The 21,117-nt window shown below is 36.2% G+C and overlaps 1 protein-coding gene across 3 annotated transcripts in view; it reads right to left on the reverse strand.

The window, feature by feature from the left end:
- The window catches only part of KHDRBS3 (KH RNA binding domain containing, signal transduction associated 3), an 85,444-nt gene that overhangs the window by 22,860 nt on the left and 41,467 nt on the right, over positions 1 to 21,117 (reverse strand). For 2 of the 3 annotated variants that reach the window (XR_008462600.1, XM_054167456.1), the window contains exons 5-7: positions 20,475 to 20,614; positions 12,414 to 12,524; positions 10,878 to 11,070 (exon numbers count right to left, since the gene is read on the reverse strand). Coding sequence is in view for 2 of the 3 variants with exons in the window: in XM_054167456.1 (XP_054023431.1) it covers positions 10,878 to 11,070; positions 12,414 to 12,524; positions 20,475 to 20,614 (444 nt within the window). In the remaining variant the exon portion in view is untranslated. The remainder of the gene's footprint in view (positions 1 to 10,877; positions 11,071 to 12,413; positions 12,525 to 20,474; positions 20,615 to 21,117) is intronic. The other variant, XM_054167457.1, reaches the window with a different exon arrangement.

A 21,117-nucleotide genomic window follows, 5' to 3' on the forward strand; every position in this document is an offset into this window, starting at 1 on the left:
CAACTAGCAATTAGGTGTAGATGACAAAAAATGGATTCTTCTAGTAGAAAACGTCTCTCGTGACTGGAATCTGACAGCTTTGTAGCCATTAAGGACAGCATTCTATAGCAGAAGCCAAAGACATCCTCAAAAGAATTGAGAGGAAACTGAATTTACTACAGGAGTCTAGCATTTTTTTTCAAATCATTTGAAACTGCTTATGTGGAAAAGCGAGCAACCTGCCCACCAATACTGCTTTGCTCCTGAAAGATTAGTGAACATGATTGTTTCCCAGCAGCGATTAGAAGTGTATATGAATATTTTCCATCATGAGTAACAGCCTATTCATAGGACTTGGAGAAGAAATGAGGATTCTTCCAATTGCCCACTGTGAAAAGACCCACTTGAAAAGGAAATGCATTATTTCGTCTTTCAGTAATTCACTGTCCTCAAACTAAAGATTAGAGTCTTAGCATTTTCTTTGCCCATCTGATATGGATCTCTTGATAAGCCACATACTAAACCCACAAAACCATTGCCTCCTGGCAGTTATTCTGAACAAGCACTTTATTACTTATTGATGCAATACACAGACATCTGTTAACAATACAGATATTGATTAATAGCAGAAGCTGTCTGAGCCAACTTATTTGCTCTGTTCCAGAACTTTTATGCGATATTTTGTCTCATTTCAGAATCTCCACACTGTGAACCAGCCATCCCTAAGAGAGATTCCCAAACTTCAAACTGTGCAACGCAGAAGTGACAACAAATGACAGTGAAGGACTGAACTCAACCTTTTAACATCCTACGAAAGCTTTGTCATTGGAGGTTTCTTAAGCAACAATTTCTATTAGTCACAAATACTGGAATAAAAAAAAAATATTATAAAAGATGGAAAAAATCATACTACTATGATGTTATGGTGTATCCATGACTTGCTGAAGACAAAAGACAAAATAATTTTGAAATAGGAAGACAGACCCTTGTCAAGGTGCCCAGCAGAATAAAAAGAGAGTTTTGGGGAGGTCCATAGCATAGCAGACTTTAATGTTTCTAGTATTAGCTTTTCTCTTCCTCAGAAATTTTGCACAGAACTCATTACTGTTCACCATTTTGTGTATTAATAAATTGACTACTGCAAACATTAAGCCTTGCCTTACTATATTGAAAGGGGTCTCTTATAAGCTTTGAATATAAAAGTAGTTTGCAAGTGGGACTCTTGTCACTCAGCATTAAAGAGATCAACCTGTTCTGTTGCTATTACTATAATCTGCCTAAGTAGATCAATTCTTCCTTTTTATTGCTGCATTTACATTCATACAACCAAAAATTTACATTAAAACCAAGATAAACTTCATGTGCAACATGCTGCAAAAATAGAATAGGTTTAGAGAGCTGCTCTCAATAGCTTGTTCTGTTAAGAGATAAGAGATTCAAATTTCAAAACATTTGTTTACTGTGCACTATTCCCTTGAAGAAGCAATTAAGCAGAAGCAGCTGAAGTACGTTTCAGAGCTTTCCCTGAATTAGGTCTGACAGAGTTTTTTCTCTTAGTCATACAGTATTTGAAAGTCTTCTCTTTCAGGAGGTTACAAGTAAGGTTGGCCAAGGCAGAATGTTTTATATTTTAGATTAAATCCACACTAGTTGAGTACTTTCTTTCTCAAACACAGACCTCTTGTGTCAATACATCTTTTAACTTTCTACAGTATCTAGGTGGAATATCCTTGACCATATAGCACGTTTCAGTACCACAAAATGTGGTGCTAACTTAAATGAAAATAACTATCATTTTTACACATTTATAATGAAAATAAACAGGACGAAACTTGAATATGTACAGGTATTTTGTACCAAAGTACATCATAGCTTCACTGACAGCCTTTGGTATATAGATTTCTGTCTGTATTATACAGGAAGAATTACATCTTCAGAAGATTTTAATTACATTTTTTTCCTGCTGATTTTGGTGGGTTTAGGGTACTTTTATAAGCATTCATTTTGTATTTAAAATAATTATTGTTCATGTGGATGATAGCATTTGCATTCCAGCTACCTACCAAATGCAATACAATGGACTTCCCTTTCTACTTCAATTACGTAAGTCTACGAATAGCTCTTCCTAAAGATACTCAGTAATCAAAGTAATCAAAGATACTCAGCAATCAAGGCTGTATTTCCTCTCCCACGATAACAAAAAAAAACCAAAAAACAAACACCAAACCAAACAAACTCACAAACAACCCAAACAAGATCATAATTTCCTCTCGTGAATAGAAGCAGTTCGGTTCTATTATTCTGCTTTTCAGGATAACGTAGTGCTGTACACTTTATGCTTAAAACAAAAATGTAGAAAAAAGAGCTGAAAATGCTAAAGTCCTCTTAAATGACAGGTATTTGCCATACAATATTTGAAATACCAACTATGAAGATATAAAGAGCATTTCTCCTGACTTCTGTTCCTTTAGTTCTTAAGAATCTTTCCCCAAAGAACAGCTAGAATTACAAGACAGATACTCCGAAAAGGATATGAAGTTATTCTGTAAACCTTTAAGCCAGCCTATCAGCCAGAATGTCCTTACATTTCCTCTTAAAGAGAGAATCTGCATGCAGGTGCCTCAATGACAGCAGCCCATAGCTGATAAATATCCAAAGAGAAGCACTGGTAACAGTAATTGTTCAGTGCAAAGTGCAGAAATTTTCCATGAACAGAACTGAAAGCAATTTGTAAATATGTACCCTTCAAATACATTAAGTTGTAACTTATTAGCACAGGTCAAAAGATGGTAAAAGTAATGAAAGCAATCTTTGCAAAAACCTCTGCCTACACAAAACATTATAAATCACGCTAAGCCTTGCTCATCAGTGTTTCTTTCTAATAATTAAGCACTCTACACATACTCTTGTTAATCAGCAGTAGGAAATGGTGGCTTTAAATTATAATCTGCTGGCAGTGACAATGACAGACTAGTGTTTGGGCCCTCTTTAGGGGAAATTAACAGTGTTTCAAAAAGAACAAGACAAGAGAAACAGTAAGAAGAGGGTAAAAAGTTCCTATTAACAAAAAGGCCATTTGCAGCGGCTGGGGGAAAAAAAAATATCATGAAATCGATAAGAAATCAATTTTCCATCTCTCCAACTAAAAAAATCCATCCAAGGGAAAAAATAAGGCTGTTATCACTACAACTCAGAGGTTGCTTTTTTTTCTCCTCATCATTCTCCGAAATTAATACTCACACCAGTACTTTATCACAGAATACTAGAGGAATGTCTCCTTTTGTATAAAACCTATCACATTCTAAAAACCTGTTTGTGTAGACGTTAAGTTGGAAGAGAAAGAACACGAGACAATAGTAGCATAGTGCACTGAAGATTTTGGGGTTTGCAAATTAGAATTATAAAGGGAAATAATAGCCATTTTGGTATGTGGAAATAACATCCCCTATCATTTAATCAACAGGGAATATGGGGCAATCAAAACAAGTACAGGAAGCTACCACCGCCTAAAGTCTAAGAGATAACATTAAAGACATTAGCTGCAAACATGCACCGACTGCAAGATCTTATTTTGTACATTTTAATCTGTTTTCATCTAGAAAGAGCTTAGTGCTTATTCAAGCAGGAAAAATAAGGTATTCCTGGCATGAGAGATGTAGTAGTGGATCATCTTTTATGCATCTCCAAAAAAAGAGAAGAGTTGCTAATGAATATAAGCAGTAACACTTAACCAAGCTACTATCAAAGCAATTCTGTCTTTCCAGGAAGCAGTGTCAGAATCAGGAGAACAACTCACTCTCAGTCAATGATACAAAGTCTGAAAATGGATAACTTAAGCTACTTTGAAGAGAAAGTTTTATAAGCATATGATAGGTTAACTTTCAGTTTCAAGATAGATAGGTGGAATATCTTTTCAGAACTTCTTGTTTCCACAGCCAAAGTGACTGGAGTTCCTGAAAAAATTGAGATTTTTCCATTCTCTCTCCACCTCATCCTGAAAACCCCAGAGAAGCAAAATAGAAAAAATTCAAAATAAAACAACTAATTGAGGGACTTAATATATTTTTTTCATGGACAATAAAGAAAAATAAATGTAAAAAAAAATCAAAAAAGTAAAGAAATGATGGACTGATGTTATAAACTACATCTTGACTCTAACTGTCTATTATTAACACTCCTGAAAAGCCAGAATTCATTAAATAGAATACTTTCACATATTAAATGCTTAATGCCTAAGTAGAAACCAAAACACAGAGGGAAACAGACAGAATGAACAGAAGATTTCACTGTTTCTTGGAGAATGAAGCTACCTCAAGCCCTTTTCCAGGAATTCAAACAAAAAAAGCTTTGCTTTCAAAACAGCTAAGCAAATAAAAACATTTGAACTGAATGTTGCAAGTTATTAGGAAACCAACATCCACAAGGCTAAGGTAAATTAAAACATGGTGTAATTCTTACAAAGCAGCATTAAAATTATACTTGAACTTTATTCATGAAGAATTTAAATTACTTTCAAAGTCTCACATTGTAACCAGCCTTTAGTTTGCATAATATTTTGCTACCTTAACTCCAAAAGCATTTATCTGTAATAACAATCAATAAAAACCACCCCACACCTCAAAAAAAAACCCACAAAAAAACCACCCAAAACAAACAACTCTTCTTTTGTTCTCTTCTTTTTTTTTTTTTCCCAACTGATATTTCCTTTCTCAAACATGAAAACCAAGTGAGCAAATGAATGCCAATGAGAAAAAAGTCTACTTAAAAACCAGTTCACAATGCAAAATCAGCATTGTATTAATAGCTCCAGGAAATTGCTTCCACATCTCTCCAATTTTGTTTTTCAAAATCTAAACTAAATATGAACTCAATAAGGAGATAGGGAATTCAAAAGCAATGCTGGAGATAAAACCGTAATTTGCACTACTTTTCAAGGAGGGTACACTAAGTAATAGACTATAGGTTATTCAGCTGAATGGGGTCTCACCTGTAAATACTAAGACTTTGCATTCCTTCTTTTCATTAATGGGAATTTACATGCATGTTTTATGATCACTGGATCATTAAATGGATTTTGTTCTTAGCCATATAGCCAAATGTTATTTGTAAATGAACCTCCCTTAAGTGTCCCCAGAAACTTGTGAAGATTTCTTACAAAACCAAAAGGACAGAAACTGCTACTCCTGGGATGGACTAGGATGGATAGTATCCTCATGGTCAGCATGCCATCTCCAGAAAAAACTAAAGGAATATGAATACCTGTGATGGTAATTTGAAGCAAGGGCATTCCACCACTGGCAAAATACTGGACTTCCACTTATGAGAAACAGCACCACAGTATCTGATTATTGTTTTGGGTAAGAACGCATTAGACAACATTATGGTAATGTCTTTTGGACCTTCCCTACTTCTCTCAAGGAGCACAGTTGTATATTATCATAATAACTGTAATATATGTTTACTTTGCAATATATCTAGTCTTACAGTATGTGCCTAGTACGAGAATTACAAGCTTAAGTCTGAATTCAGTCTGAAGCAATGTTTCATTCATCAGTAAAAACAATGTTTTTCTGGAACCAGCCAGAAATGTATGCTTCAAGAACTATAAAGCTTAAAAACTTAGCTATTCCCAACTTTTAGGAGCTTTCAGAATCAGGGAATAACTAAACATCTATTTCAAAAAAGTCATTTTTAAAGGTTCTTGTCAATGTCTTTGTTGCATCCAAATGTTCTATACCTCCTTCTAAGTAGTCTACATCTGTATCCAAGGTAAAAAAGCAAACAAACAAACGAAAAACTTGGCATGGAAGTAGAAGTATTTCCTAATGTTCCTTTTCAAGTTATAATTTACTTAACATCAGAAAGGCTCCTATGGTCTTACTGATAGACATTCCACCTTAATTCAGTTTTGTTACAGAAGCAATCTCATTGAAGCATTCTAATTGAAGCCTTAACTGCCAGAAATTATACATGTGGTCACTGCATTAGAAAAATCTGCCACTGAGGCAACCCTTGTCTGAACAGAAGAAAACATCAATAAAATTGCCAGAAACAGAGCTAAAGCTCTGCAACAGTTTTGCCACACACAGACTAAGGAGGAACATTTAGATGTGATTGTTTGCTGAAGTAGTGTTGAAGCCTTGGCCATAACTTGCTAGATTGATGAGTTTTAATTTTCACTACAGGCATCTCACACTGCTGCGGCCATGGGTTTAAATCCATGTTTAAAGTCCAGTTCTCAATGCCTGAAAATCTGATTCTGAACTCAAACAAATCACCTTGCCTTTAACACAGTCAGCCAAAATGATATGCTTTCATCACAAATTTATTCCTGTAAAGAAATATTTACAGATTTTTTTGCAAAATATTTACCTTTGTGAAGTGAAAATAGCAGCAAATAAAAAAAATCTAACCTTAAAAGCAATTCAGCCAAAAGCCCTGCTGTTTCTAATTTTGATAAAAGCCTCAGGGGCTTGAAACTGATAAGGGGACAACAGGAAGAGGTAGAAACCAGCAACTGTTACTAGAAAGTAATTGATACTAAATAGTTCTGTTCTAACTTAGCTGTGATTGAACTTTCTTCAGGGAATTGACACTGCTGAAGAGTAGGGAATTGCCAGTATATAGTTGCTGATTTCCTGCTTATTGAACATTATGGAAAATCTAGTTGTTAAATACAATTTCTATTTCTTAACAGAATAAACTGCCAACTTGAATAAAAATCCACAATATTTTTACTATTATACAATTCAGTTCACTGAGTAGAGAAAAAGATTCTCATAAGAGCACTATGTCCCTGAAACTATCTGCAAGTGCTTCAACAGATCTGGCCACCACCTAGTATGATTTCCCTTATCCAAGTATTATAAAAATAGTGCTGGACATGCTTCATACATCATAGTGGGCTTTCTCTTGATGTAAGCAATTGAGGACATAAAAATGGGAGGTGTGTTGAGCTTTCAGAGAAAGTTTATCACACCAGAGTAGTGAGGTTAGAACAGCGATTATAAAAGCTGCCTGGTCATAAAGGCCTAAATTTTTCCTATCATCCAAGCTGATGCTACAACTATTAAAGAGAATGTTTACAGAAAATAAACTGTCAACTAGCAGCTTCTAAAACTTCATCAGGCCAAAGACTCGCAGGTGTCTCAGCCTGTCCTTGTAAGACACATGCTCCAGTCCTCTCATCATCCTCGTGGCCCTGCACTGGACTCCCTGCAGTAATTCCCAGTCCTTCTTGAACTAGGAACCTCATCAGGGCAAAGAAGAGAGAACCTCCATCTGTGACATATTGGCCACACTCTTCTTAATGCATCCCCGAATTCCTTAGTGGGCCGGAAGGCACATTGCTGGCTCATGGTGAACTTGTCTACCAGCTCTCCCATGTCCTTCCCTGCAAAGCTGCTTTTCAGCAGGTCAACCCCTGAACTATATTGATGCATGGGGTTATTTCATCCCCAGGTGCAGGACTCTGCACTTGCCCTTGTGAAACTTCATGTGGTTCCTCCTTGTCCAGCTCTCCAGCCTGTTCAGGTATACTTCATAGTACTTCAGAGAAAATGGGCAAGGACTTCATATACTCAAAGTTCTGCATCATCTTTGAGATATTTAGAGAGATACAGAAACAAGTGGTTGAAGACTTGCATGCACAATATAGTCTGCTATTTTCTGAACTTGCATAGTTTCAAACACAGGTTTGGAAGCCAAAAGGGAATGAGAAGCTTCATGAACCCTTGCAGACTTTCCAGTTCTCAGTGGAAAGTCTTCCTGTGGTGGGCTGCTCCCGACTGAATGCCAGGAACCCATCAAAGCTACACTATTGCTCCCCCTCCTCAGTGGGACAGGGAAAAGAAATGATTAAAAGCTCATAGGTTAAGATAAATACAGAGAGAGATCTTTCATCAACTACTGTCACAATGCAACCAGACTCAACATGGGGAAATGAAAATAATTTACAACCATATCAGAGTAGTATAATGAGAAGAAGAAAAAAGAAAGAGGAAAAAAAAAAATCTGTAACACCTACCAACCACCCCTCCCCTTCGTATTGGGCTCAATTTTACTCCAAAATTCTCTGCCTCCTCCCCACCAGCAGTGCAGGGGGATGGGGAATAGGGGTTTATCATGTATCTCTGCCACTCCTCTGTCCCCAGGGAGGACTCCTCACATTCTTCCCTTGTTCCAGCACAGGACACCTTCCACAGGGTTCAGTCCTTCAGGAACAGACTGCTCCAGTGTAGATCTCCCATGGGGTCTTAAGCCCTATCAGTAAACTTGCTTCAGCATGAATTCTTCTCTCCTCAGGTCCTGCCAGGAGTCCACTCCAGTACAGGCTTCCCACACGGCCACAGATTCTCTCAGGTACATCCAACTACTTCAGTATGGGGATGAAGGTAGATATTTGCTCCACTGTTAATTTCTGTGAGCTACAGAGGAACAGCATGCCTAAATCATGGTGTTCAACGTGGCCTGCCAGGGAATCTACAGCTCTAGAACCTTCTCCCAGCATGTTCTTTGCTGACCTTGGTGTCTCCAGAGTTGTTTCTCACATTGTGACTCCTCCCTGGTTGCAATTGCTGTTGCGCAGGTTTTTTTCCCCCTACTCCCTTCCTAAATGTTATCCCAGAGGTGCTGCCACAGTTGCAAATAGACACAGCCTTGGCCAGTGCTGGGCCCACATTGCAGCTGATTCTATTGAACATAGGAGAGGCTTTCTGGTATCTTCTCACAGAAGCAACCTCTGTAGTTCCCCCCTCAATACCAAAACCTTTCCACACAAACCAAATACACAATTAAAGAAAGGACTAAAATACCACTATGCCTCCTACTATGTTACCTTAGCCTGCAAATGATAGTTAGGGCACTTTGATAATGTACTACAAATGAGCAGGTAAAAAATTACTGTATAAAAACTTTTAACATCCAATACACAAGCAAAACTTTTAGCAAGTCTCCATTTCAACAAGACAGACACAGAAAACATGGTAATTTAAAAATGGACCAGCTAGCATTACATTGTCAATTACAGCTTTAAATATACCTATTCCAGTTAAGATATTTTGTTTGGCAGAAAAGTGAGCCATTTCTAGAGATCATTCTTTCCAGCAGTTACTTAGCAGAGCACTATTTTACTTCATAGTGTCAATTTCTTATCCTCTCTCAAAAGTAATTCGCATATCACAGGACTGATTCAAAGAGCTGCCACTTCCATACATGCATTCTATAAACAGTAGATACATAAATGCAAGGTTACTCGGAGATGTTTATTTTCTACCACATTAGCATGCATTCTACATGCTGGAATGGGAAATAGGGTGTTTAATGAGGGCTAATTCCTTTGACAGTATTGTGAAATGACCACTCATTTACTGTACCACCTTGACTAGACAAGCCAGATATAGCCAGGGGACATTTAAATAATTGTTCAAGTACTAGTTCTCATAGCATTAATAAATTACATTAATTTCTTCTATACTGTTCATGTACTAATGTTTGTACTTATGACATTAAACTTCTTGCATAAAGCTGTAAGTGTTATATAGAAAATTAATTTTCTGATAGAAAGGATACAATGTGAGATTTTAATTTACAGAGTTTTAGAGAAAGAAGTGAAAGAAGAGGGAGAAGATGAGTGGAAAAAAAGGTTGTGAGAATAACAAGAAATGTCTGCATAGCAAAACCATTTTCTGGAACTCAGAAACTCCTTTTCCACTAGTCTGAATAACAGAGACATAGTCGAGGCAGACCTGGTGTTGTAAAGGGGGCACATTAAAAGCTTTAAGACATGAAACAATAAAAGCTCTATCCTTGAAAATGTCATTTTTCTATATGACTAAATCCATTTTTATGATGATAGTTTTGATTTAATTAGCTTTTTTCTTTATCTCACTGCTCTCTGTGTTCAATTTAAATTAAATTTATGTCAAATAGCCATAACTGTTTATAATTTTCAGTCATATCAAAATAAAATATTTTGATATGGTTTTTAATTTTTAATACAATAAAACCAAGGTAAATATGTATGGCTTATTGAGCTACACTGTTCATTCATTTAGGATTGATTCTGAAGCTTGAATAAAAATATTTTAATTTTCTAATCATTGAACAGCTATATAACCACAAAGGTTTAGGGAGAAGAATAGAATATTATTCTCAGTTTTAGCTGGGAATTAAAAAACTACTGACAATGTGGGGTTTTTTCAGATTTTTTGTAAAGCAGAAACCTAACATCATGCATTTTAGTAGTACATAATTCTTTTGCCAAATCCACTGTAAACGTCTTGATGGTAGTACACATAACCTGAGGTTTTAATATGAAACAGTTTAAGGGGCTGGAGCACCTTCCCTGTGAGAACAGGCTAAGAAAGTTGGGTTGCTTAGGCTGGCAAAGCAAAGCCTCAGGGGTGACCTTATGGCAGCCTTCTAGTATTTAAAGTGGGCCTACAGGAAAGATGAAGAACGACTCTATCAGGGAGGATGGTGATAAGGGGTACCAGTATTAAACTGAAAGAGGGTAGATTTACCTTGATCATATGGAAGAAATCCTTTACAGTGAGGATAGCAAGACACTGGAACAGGTTGCCCAGAGAAGTTGTGGATGCCACATCATTTGAAGTGTTTAAGGCCAAACTGTGCAACCTGGTCTAGTGGAACATATCCCTGTCATGGCAGGAAGGTTGGACCTAGATGATCTTTAAGATACCTCCCAATCCAAATTATTATACGATTCTACAAAGCTTCAAAATTTGACAAGAGATGACCACATTTGCCATAGATTCTGAGCTCAAGACTTTACTTAGTACCTAATCAAGAGATTCTACTGAGTTCTAAAGAGACAGTTAGGATCATTCCTCCAAAATGAAACACTTTATGCACGCTATGCCAACAGCCTGACTTACATATTCACCATATGTCTCCTGTGCCGGAGGTGGTGGAAGGGGTCGGTAGCCTGCAGGTGGAGGTACTCCTCGTGCTCTGGGTGCTAGAAGTCCACGACTGCGACTGACTGGTCCTCTACTGGGAGGCACTCCTCTGGGTGCTGGTGCCCCTCTTGGTACACCTGCAGGTGGTGGAGGCACTCCTCCACGGCCCCTGTGGATATATGAATCACTTACCATTAAATATTACACCCACGGACCACCTTTCAACAACTCCCTCCCCCACATCATGACAATTTCACTTTGCCACAGTCACAAAGTATAAAAAACTTTATATTGTCATTTTTCTGTACACTTTAATCCAATTACACAGAGTATGCAAAAAAATCTGAACAATATAAATTAGACATAATTCAGCGATGAACTTCTCACTACCTTGAGCCATTCTTGCACACAGAGAAACCCAAACCAATTTGCTGGAATCAGAGAACTTCACTAGAATTTAACTTGTAGTATGTGAAATCATAATCATAGAGTAACAGAGTAATTTGAAGCTGTTAGGCTACATCATACTCAAATCCTGCACAGAGGAGTCAGTTGCAACTACCTTCTGGTCCTGTGTAAGCTTCTAAATGTAATCCAAAGATCACTCTGCATGTATGAGTGGGTCAGAAAATATCTATTTTCTTGTGGTTCTAAAGAGATTTCCAGCTGTTGCAGGAAACATTCAGACATGTAATGAACATGCAGGGTGATTACAGGATATAAAACTCAATCTGCTGCACATATTTAAGAACAAGAAATAACAGTATGTTTGGTTTTCAAATTCTAAAGAATGATAAGCATTAACTTGTATTTCATTAGATACCACATATGGATGAAAAATCTGAGACCTAAAATGAAATAGTTTTCAAAAAATATTTGCTCCATTTAGAAGTGACATCCCCCATGCCTCCCTATAGTAAAGGGAGAGATTAGAGGTATAGTCTGTAAGAAATTTGTATCATTTATTCTCTTTTAAACATGGTAACTAAAACATTGTTAATAGACATCTCCTTTTTAAAGGAGATTACTTCGCCCTATGGACTACAACTGAATTTAAATGACTGCTCTGTAGGCATACAGACTTGCTCCAAGGAAGTCCCGGCCTTATTGTAAGCTGTGACAGATACAGGAAAGAAAACAAACACAAGCTCTACACTACCTTTCTACCTGTCAAGTCATCATCTAATTAATCTGTAGAGTAGTAACTGAGTAAAAACACTGTCCTGATTTCAGTAGAAATTTCCAACTTGCTATAAAGACCCAGATTTATCTTTAAGATTTAATATCCCATTTCAAGTAAGTTATAATTTTTCATTGGTAAACTTATCAGAAAAAAATTATGATTGTTTTAACAATTAGTATTTGAAAAACTGCATCACTATATGAAGAATGCAAATGTAAACACTTGATACAATCAGGATAGATTTTATCTATTTTCAGCACTGATTAAAACACAGTCAAAGTAATTTAAACAAGCCTAGAGAGTAAGTGATTTAAAACTGTGCTTATTACTTGGTTTTGGCTAATCTGTAGAATGCCTCCTCAGGACAGGGTACCAGCTGCTTATTTGACTTCATTGTAGTGGGGGCAGGGGTGAGCAGTGAAGTTCCCAGACACAGCCTGCTGAAGTAATATAAAGAAATAGCAAATGTGATACTTTCCAAGTGAAGCCAAAGAAAGGGAAATGAACCTATTGGCATAGACAATAGTCAACACCAAGTGGGGAAAAAAAAAAAAAGGTCAGTAAAAAGACTCAAGAATCACTAGCCATAATCTTCATGGCATCCTTCATACAAGGTGTAAGCGAAAGCAGCAGGAAATGGGACATGCTGAAAAACATGGAAAAACATTGGAGGGAGTGGAGGAAAAAAGGTACACTATGTTGTCAGCACAGACTTATTCTTAAAGAGTAATTAGAACACCAGATACATGTGATGAGAAGGTCTTTTCTGCATTTCAAAACCAGTTAATGGAATTGGAGTGGTGATGGGTGGGAAACCATAATTCTGTATTAGGAGACCATTCACACGTTATTTTATGAGGAACCACTTTGAATAGGAACCTTCACATACCTTTCCAAAAACAATACATGAGTTCTGGTATTCCTTAATTTGGACAAGGTTTGCCACATAAATGATGTTTAAAAAGATTTAATAGTGAAAATGTATATACGTACTATGGGAAGACATTTAGAGAAATCTCATGGGAAGTTAGAGCAACCACAAAATTGTCAAAAATCTTGAGCAAAAAGAGCTCACTTAGGTAGAGGTATTAAAAAGAGGTATCACTTGAAAAGCTGAACCCGTGTCTAACGAAGGACAAATGCTAATATAACAAATATTAAATACTCAGAAAAACAGGTCAGAGAATGTAAAGAATTTATAAAAAGCCTAAAACAACAGAAGCCATTCAAACATCTTGAAATTTGAAAACCTGCCAGAGTCTGAGGCCAAATCACCAGTGCAGAACAGTAAGATATGTATATGTATGTATACCAACAATCTAAATGTATACAATCAAGAAAGACCAGACAAGGTTCTCATGCTAGAGTCTTTCCTTATGGGGAATGCATTGGGTGGTGTTGCCAAATTATGGAACGGAATTAGTAAGTAAAAGTAATTGCACTATCTTCCTATAAACTACAACAGGAGTTCAGTCATGTATCTCTTTAATCTGTAGTTGAATCCCAACATGGCTAAAGATAGGGAAATAACACCCCCACCCCAAAAAAAAAAGTTCAAAGCAGCAAACTCTAGTAAGAGGGAACATTTAGGGGTTTATGTACACATGAGCACCCAAATTCAGTTTCTTTATGAGGATCTTATGGGGAAACAGCCTACATGAAGTCACAGCAGACAATATCCAATGCTCACCCTTACCTACCAGGCCACACTTCATGGAATGCTATCTTGTTTATGAAGTATTACTTTCCCTTTGTGAATATATGCTTACTACTCTTGATGACCTTGTTTCTGTGCATGAAGTGGTTTTCCAGGATTAGTTGCTCCATCAGCTTCCCAGGGATTGAGTTGAGGCTGACCAATCCCACAGGTCTCTCTTGCCAATTCTGAATGTAGGAGTGACATTTACTTTCCACCAGTCCTCAGGCATCACTCCTAATCTCCACAATTGTTCAAAGATTTACAGTGGCTTCACAATGACACCTGCCAGCTCCCTCAGCTCTCATAGATATGTCCCATTGGAGCCCACGGCCTTGCATCCAGTTTGCTTATCTGTTCTCTAACCCAATCCTCTTTCACCAAGGATATGCCTTCCCTCTTATCTTTGGGTTCCTGGATTTCAGAAAGCCACTCTCAGTAGTAAAGACAGAGTCCAACACCTTAGTATTTTCCATGCACTGTAACATCAGGACTGCTGCTCCATTCAACAGAAGGCCCACTTTTTCCTTTGTCTTTCTGTTGGTGCTCAGATATTCACAGAAGCACTTCTTGTTGACTTTGACATCCCTCATTACATTGCTGATGATTCCTGCAAGTTCTCTTCTCCTGTCTATGTTACAGACACCTCAATCCTTTAGGGGGCAAACTGATAACCCTAACACTGTTTAAACCCCAACACACCTCCTAGAATTCTCATCTGTCTATGCTTTAGCTAGCCCTTCCACGTCTCTTTTTACTTCAGTTTTTTAAAAATCAGCTCTTTGGAATCTTATGTCAGTATGCTATCCAGAATTGCCGAATTTCTTGGATGAGGGAAATTCTACTCTTTAAGCACCTATTAACAGTATTTTCTACTGAACAGACTGTAGTAAGTAGCATTTTCTACTAAGTACACTGTAGTAAATACACAGTACTTAAACATACTCAGTAAATCCTAGCCAGGCGCTCTTACTGTCACCTTCAGACATGCTGTAGCAAAGTTATCATCTATGTACTTAAGACCATTGAATGCTACTCTTGAAGAAACATTTTACTCTCCTAAACTAGGTTATTATGGTTATAAGGAAGTTTGAAATACTTCTATTTTTTTAATTTTCCTTAATTTATAAATCTGGCAGTGGTGAATCCAGTGGAGGATGTAAACCCTTCCCTGTTAAATTCATGGGTGATTTAGGTATCTAATTTAAGACTAATCTTACTCTCAAATCTGTGTAACTAACTTGCAGGGTGTACACTGAAAAAAAAAAAAAAAAATCTTTTTCAGTCTGGGCTCCGTGGACTAGAAGCAAATCCCAGTAACCAATTTAATCTTTTGTTTCACTACACTGAAGAGCGCACCAGAACAGTGAGGGAACAAAAAAATTCTAATTTAATTCATATGTCACAGCATCCCTCAAAGATAATGTCATTAAAGGTACTTTTTTTGTTGAAACCTAACTCTTCCCCTTCTCATAACATTTCATTACTTATACCTGCAATTTAGTACAAGAGAAAAAAGAATAGTAAGTGAAGCACGTAATTTCTAAAAAGCTCTGATATATACATTGGAAAATGTGAGAATATGCCTTTCACTGAAGTGTAAGAATGTGCTAGTGTGATTTGTAAATACAGTAATTATAGAAGATAATTTCAATGTATAAAACCCTGAAAAGTATACTGTGTACAGTTAAAATATTACTTAAGCATTGGATTTTTGTAATTGATTAGCCTCCCACTGTTTGAATAAAGAGTTTAGTGTGTGGGAAAACATTCTAAAGAATATCTAATACCATTTAGAAGCACATTATACTATAGCAGACTCCAAACATGAATATTTAAATAATTCACAGGCAATATCATTTACTGCCACCAGAACAGTATTTTATCAACTCATACAATGCAGCCATAAAAACTACTTAAATTCTTCCTCTTTGACCTTTTTTTTAGCAAGATTTATTTTTTTTTACATTTCTACTTTATGATAGTCCCATAGTGTTACTAGAATATATTTCCAGCAACCTAGTTTATCACCCTTAACCATCACAGAGCATCTAGCTGATACTCTCTTCCAGCTTTCCTCAGCAGTAGCTCTACTTTCAGCTTTCATTTATGACTTTCTTCTGTCTACTATTGTGCTTATTTTTATTTCAAGCTTCACCTTTCACTGGGTGACTGAGTAAACTTAGTTGTGATTTCACAATCAGAATAGAGTCAGTTCACAGGCTTCCTTTCACTTTTAGTGAAGAGTGTATATGACATGAGGCTCCTATTTTGATACCTCCCCTCCGGAAGGGCAAGCAAACATAAGGAGCTTTAAAATAAAAGTACATGTGAAATTTAAGACCAGTTCCATAACACTGTATTATTCAATGAGGAAACACTTCTAATTCTTTCATTTTAGTATTTGTCATTCCATATTTGAAAACAGTAATATGTGTCATGTTTCAGTTTGGTTAAAAATGGAAGGCAACACAATACTAAAGAATACGAGTTGAACACAGTATTTGTCTTTGTCCTGGATTCAGAACTGGCTTTGTTGTTTGGGTTTTTTTTTGTGCTACACAATCTTTTGTAGTATGCTACCTACATGTCCTCCATAAAAATTTATTCTTCGGAAAAGAAACCAGTTTATTCCAGACACGTGTCCTGAGAACAATTGGAAGTTGTGAACACAATGCAGCATTGATCCACATCACCTCATATTACTTCTGACATAAGACAGCAAATTCTACAACTTCTGTAACAGCATTATCAGTCCCCAGATAGAGTGGTAGTCATTCAACCATTAAGATCTCACCCACGCATACACTGAAATATGAATAGAAGGGAAAGAAAAATAACCACGATCTCATGCAAACATAAACCAGAATTCTGCTGTTTCTTTGTGTATTCCCTACACGTTGCCTCTATGAGAAATTACTTTTTCTTCCCCTCAGTGAAACTAAAATATGCTTTCAAATACTCTTGATTTGGGGAGCAAACCCAACCAGCCCTTCAATAATTAAAGTGGGGGACTGCCTATAAGAAAGGTGGAGAGAGACTTTTTATTAGTGCCTGTAGTCACAGGACATGGGATAATGTTTTTGAATTGAGAGAGCACAGTTTTAGATTTGACATATGGAATATTTTTTTTTTAAATGAGGGTACTGTTATAGTGGAACAAGCTGCCCAGAGAAGTTGTGGATGTTTCATCATCAGATATATTCAAGGTCAGGTTGGATAGGTCTCTGAGAAACCTTAGTCTCTTCCTATGGCAGAGGGATTGGAGTAGATGATCATTAATGATTCCTTTCAACCCAAATGATTCTAAGATTCTAACAGTGATTTCTAGCTGCAAGTGACATGAATTGGTTCTCCTCAACACCAAGATAGCAAAGAAGATTTACCCTTGTTCATAGACTTACTATCATCTTCTGGAATTTCAATTTTACAATGTATCTTAGAGTCAGAATTGAGTGATCCTTAAATCTTTTTTATTTTATCTTAAAACAGGAATATGAAGTTTGACAGGAAATGCTACTTGCCAAATGCCTTAAAGGTATACATTAACTTGTAAGTTACCACATTTATTTGCAGCAGTTAATCAGAAGTCTTGAATTCACATTTCAGTATTATCATTTATATTGCACTGATTCAAGGTGGGAATTCAAATACATTAAAGAAACAATGTTTCTGGTAGAGGTACATCTAGCTACTCACTATGACAGTATCACATTAACCATCATGGATCCTCTAAGCTTGCTAACACAATAAATTAACTGGTATGTTCCTTCATTTCATACAGTCACCTCAAAAAAAAATTAAAAAAAAATTAAAAGTCATGTCAGTTGATGACAAACACAAAAGGAACAAAAACTAGACTATCACCAAGGAGAGGATTTTAGCGGTCTTTCTCATTTCGCATGGAAGAGGCAGTTACTACCTGAAGTGGTTAAATGCTCAGCATGAAGAGAGATCACAGAAGTGCTGTAAAAACATCTGAATGTCATCTTTAACAGCATTAGGAAAAAAAAAAAAAAATGGAGGCAAGAGGGCAGAACAAAGCAGGTACATGCCCAATATTAATGATGAGAAGGAAAAGCGTATTTCTAAAGGTAAAGCTCAAAACAACAAATTCCATCCAATCACCCCCCCATATATTACTGGGCCCTGACATAAAAAAAAGTTCAGTCAATAAAATTTGAACAAGTCAGAAATAGCAGAATTAAAAGGAATAATATAAACTAAATTAATTAAAAAAATTAAAAGAAAAAAAAAAAAACCAACCGAAAACAAAACCACAAAATCCCCACAACCATTAAGAATTTACTTACCATATAAAGGAATACCTGTGCACAAGCTAGAATTTTGTATGCAAGAACAAATGTATTGTTTCCTACAAAGTAAAATTTTGGTATGGAGCTAAACATACACGTAACAAGTCTTCTTAAAAGAAGGCACTTGATAAGATGCATTATCTCCAGTTTCAACATGTCTGATAAGGAGTAAAAAAAGGCATAAATTAGTACTTCAGTTCTTTTTGGTTGAACTATTCAGGAATAATAAAGGCTTAAATCAGGAACTTAAGCACTCAGTAATTGCATCCTCAACAGGATGTTCCATGTATCAAGGCTGATATCTTAAAAATTCTACAGATTATAAAGTGAGGTTTAGACTTGAGGTTTTAGACTTCATTTTATGAATGTGCTTAAGCTTTGCTTCAACCTCTCCTGTATATCTCCAGGATACTTGCTAATAGAACTGTTTTATTTAACACCAGGACAAAGCCTTTAACAAAGCCTGCCTTCAACAAAAGTATTAGTGACTGAAATCAATTTGTGCTACAAAAGGAGCATAGCATTACAAGTTAGTTTAAGATCTTAAAAACTCAATGGCTCTAGTATCTTAGAAGCAATGGCATTAAATTTCAATTAAAAAAATCTTTTATGTTAACAGAGCTTCTTCAATTTGAGGGGAAAATAATCTTGGAGTTTAAGACAAGACTTAAAGTAAGAACAAAGCTGCTTGTCTGACTTCCAGTTTTCTTTGGAACATACACAAAAAGGAGATGACAAATACAATTTCAAGCTGTCATTTCCAAACCACGTTTAAATTTCCTCTGAAGACACTTCAATTATAAGCCAGTAGGATGAACTATGAAGGATTGTGAGCTACCTGAAAGTATGTATGTCATACATGAAATGCAAGTTTGATAAAAATCACCAAAATCCAGAGAATGGAATAGTGACATGAGAACTTGAATAATAAGCTCATTATGCATGCATGTGCTAGATACTAGGAATTGAAAGTAGGTATAGAATTTTAGTGATAAGATCAGACCAAACAATAACTTCTGTATCAAACTAGGATAATGACATGAAAAATGAAGAAAATATGAAACAGAACAGTGAGTCTATCCATACTGAACATCTGTAGCAGGGCTGTTCTGGGCATCTATGGGAAAGTTAAAAATAGATATTTAAGAACAGAAGCAAAATTTGCAAAAAACCTATCTCCAAAATCAAGAGATCTCTAATTGGCAAGCACTTCTGTATGGTTGAATACAGTGCTGAAGAAGTGAAACCTTTTATATAATTACTACTAGTCTGAAAAACACTAAAATAAAAAAAAGCTGAATAGATATGGTACATAATGTTACATAAGAATAAGAACAAAAATTTAAAGAAAATTATTTTTACAGGGTAAAAGTAAGGGTAAGTGTAAATTCCCTCAATTAAGATTCATTCTGCATTGCATTTGCAATTGTTATTGCAAGATACACATAATTGTAAAGGGATCTGTACATGGAATAATTCCTCAGTGCTTTTTCTTCTAACGTGCTTAATCTGAGTTAAAAACACTTCTGAATATTGTTTTGAAATTTTAAAAGCTGAAATGTAAGTTTCAAGTTTGTATTCATAAGTGCCATGGCCACAAATGAAGGAAAACAGTTGACTGTAGAAAACTGTTACACTTAGCTGCTGCAGTCACAACCTCTCCACACTGTAACAGAAACAGTTATGTGCTTTATTTAGTTTGTTTTCACACTTTGAGACTCAAAGGACTTGAAGCTGTCATCTTAGTACTGCAAGGAAGAAAGGGGATGCTAGAGTGAAAAATAAAGCATCTCCTGTGTCAAACAAAAATAAAGCAAGAGAAGCTGTAGACTTGTCTATTCTTGAATCAAAACCCCCTTTTTATGAAATAAGCATAGCACAGATGAGACTAAATCCAAATTCTACCTCTGAGACACTTCCATAACATTATTTTATCAGGACTATATAAATTTTGTAACACAGTATAAGAAATATGTATACTTCATAAGCTAGAGAAATTAATCTGAAATCATGTCAAAGCAAGATTTATCAGCTTTTCAAAGTTGTGATCTCCACAGGGCCAATGCACAGACCTTACATGCATCTATGCTGCAACTGAAAGAAGCCAAGTGGCACAGAACTAATCTTACTGTGCTGCTCACAGCAAGATTGCACATCGTTATGGTGTACACTGTTCATTAATATTCAATATTAGTACTCAAGTTAATTCAGTCTAAGCTAGACTACATTCAACAAACCAAGATTTGTTTCCCTCTGTTACTCTTACTTTGGGAGTCCTTCACATTTCACTACTGTATTCTGGGTTTTTTTGGGGTTTGACAAGAGCAGCTAAAAATACACACATTCAAGTTCAATTCCACTGCAGCTGAGATACTTACCTGGACAAAGCAGGAACTGGTACTCCTCTTGCTCGAATAGATGGTTTTCCACGAACTACTGGAACTTCTGCATTTTCTGAACCACCATTTAAATATGTTAATTCTTGAAGCTGTGCCTGTCTGATTTCATCATTGTAGTCCTAAAACAGAGGGGGAAATGAGAAAAAAATAAAATTATTCAACCACCATACCAAGCTGGTCTCTGCAAATGCTGTTCCTGAAAGTTTCCTCTTAAAAATCTGAACATCTCATTTAAAAAAGCTTAATATGCAGAATATAATAGGCATACTATTCTGTCAAAAAGTTCTCAAATTTCTACATATTCTACATATTCTACTGCATTGTTTTGCTCAGGCATGTTTCTTTCCCACTGCATATTACTTTCATCAGTTAAAATGCCAATGTTAAAATGCTGTACATAAAGGCAAACAAAACAAAACTACAACAACAAAATCAAGGTCCCATTTCTGAGCTGAGATCTAGTTTTGTAGTTCCAGTTGGAGAATGATAGTGTGCTGAAAGCATGAAAAATTGCATTGCCTGGTGCTGCAAAGCAATACAGAGTACACTATAGAAAAACAGCCCCTGACAACTATGGAATAGATTAGTCATCTACACTTAAAATCAGGAGTTAAAGAAAGAA

This window comes from Dryobates pubescens, chromosome 14 (assembly GCF_014839835.1).
Source record: "Dryobates pubescens isolate bDryPub1 chromosome 14, bDryPub1.pri, whole genome shotgun sequence".
Taxonomy (NCBI): Eukaryota; Metazoa; Chordata; class Aves; order Piciformes; family Picidae; genus Dryobates; species Dryobates pubescens.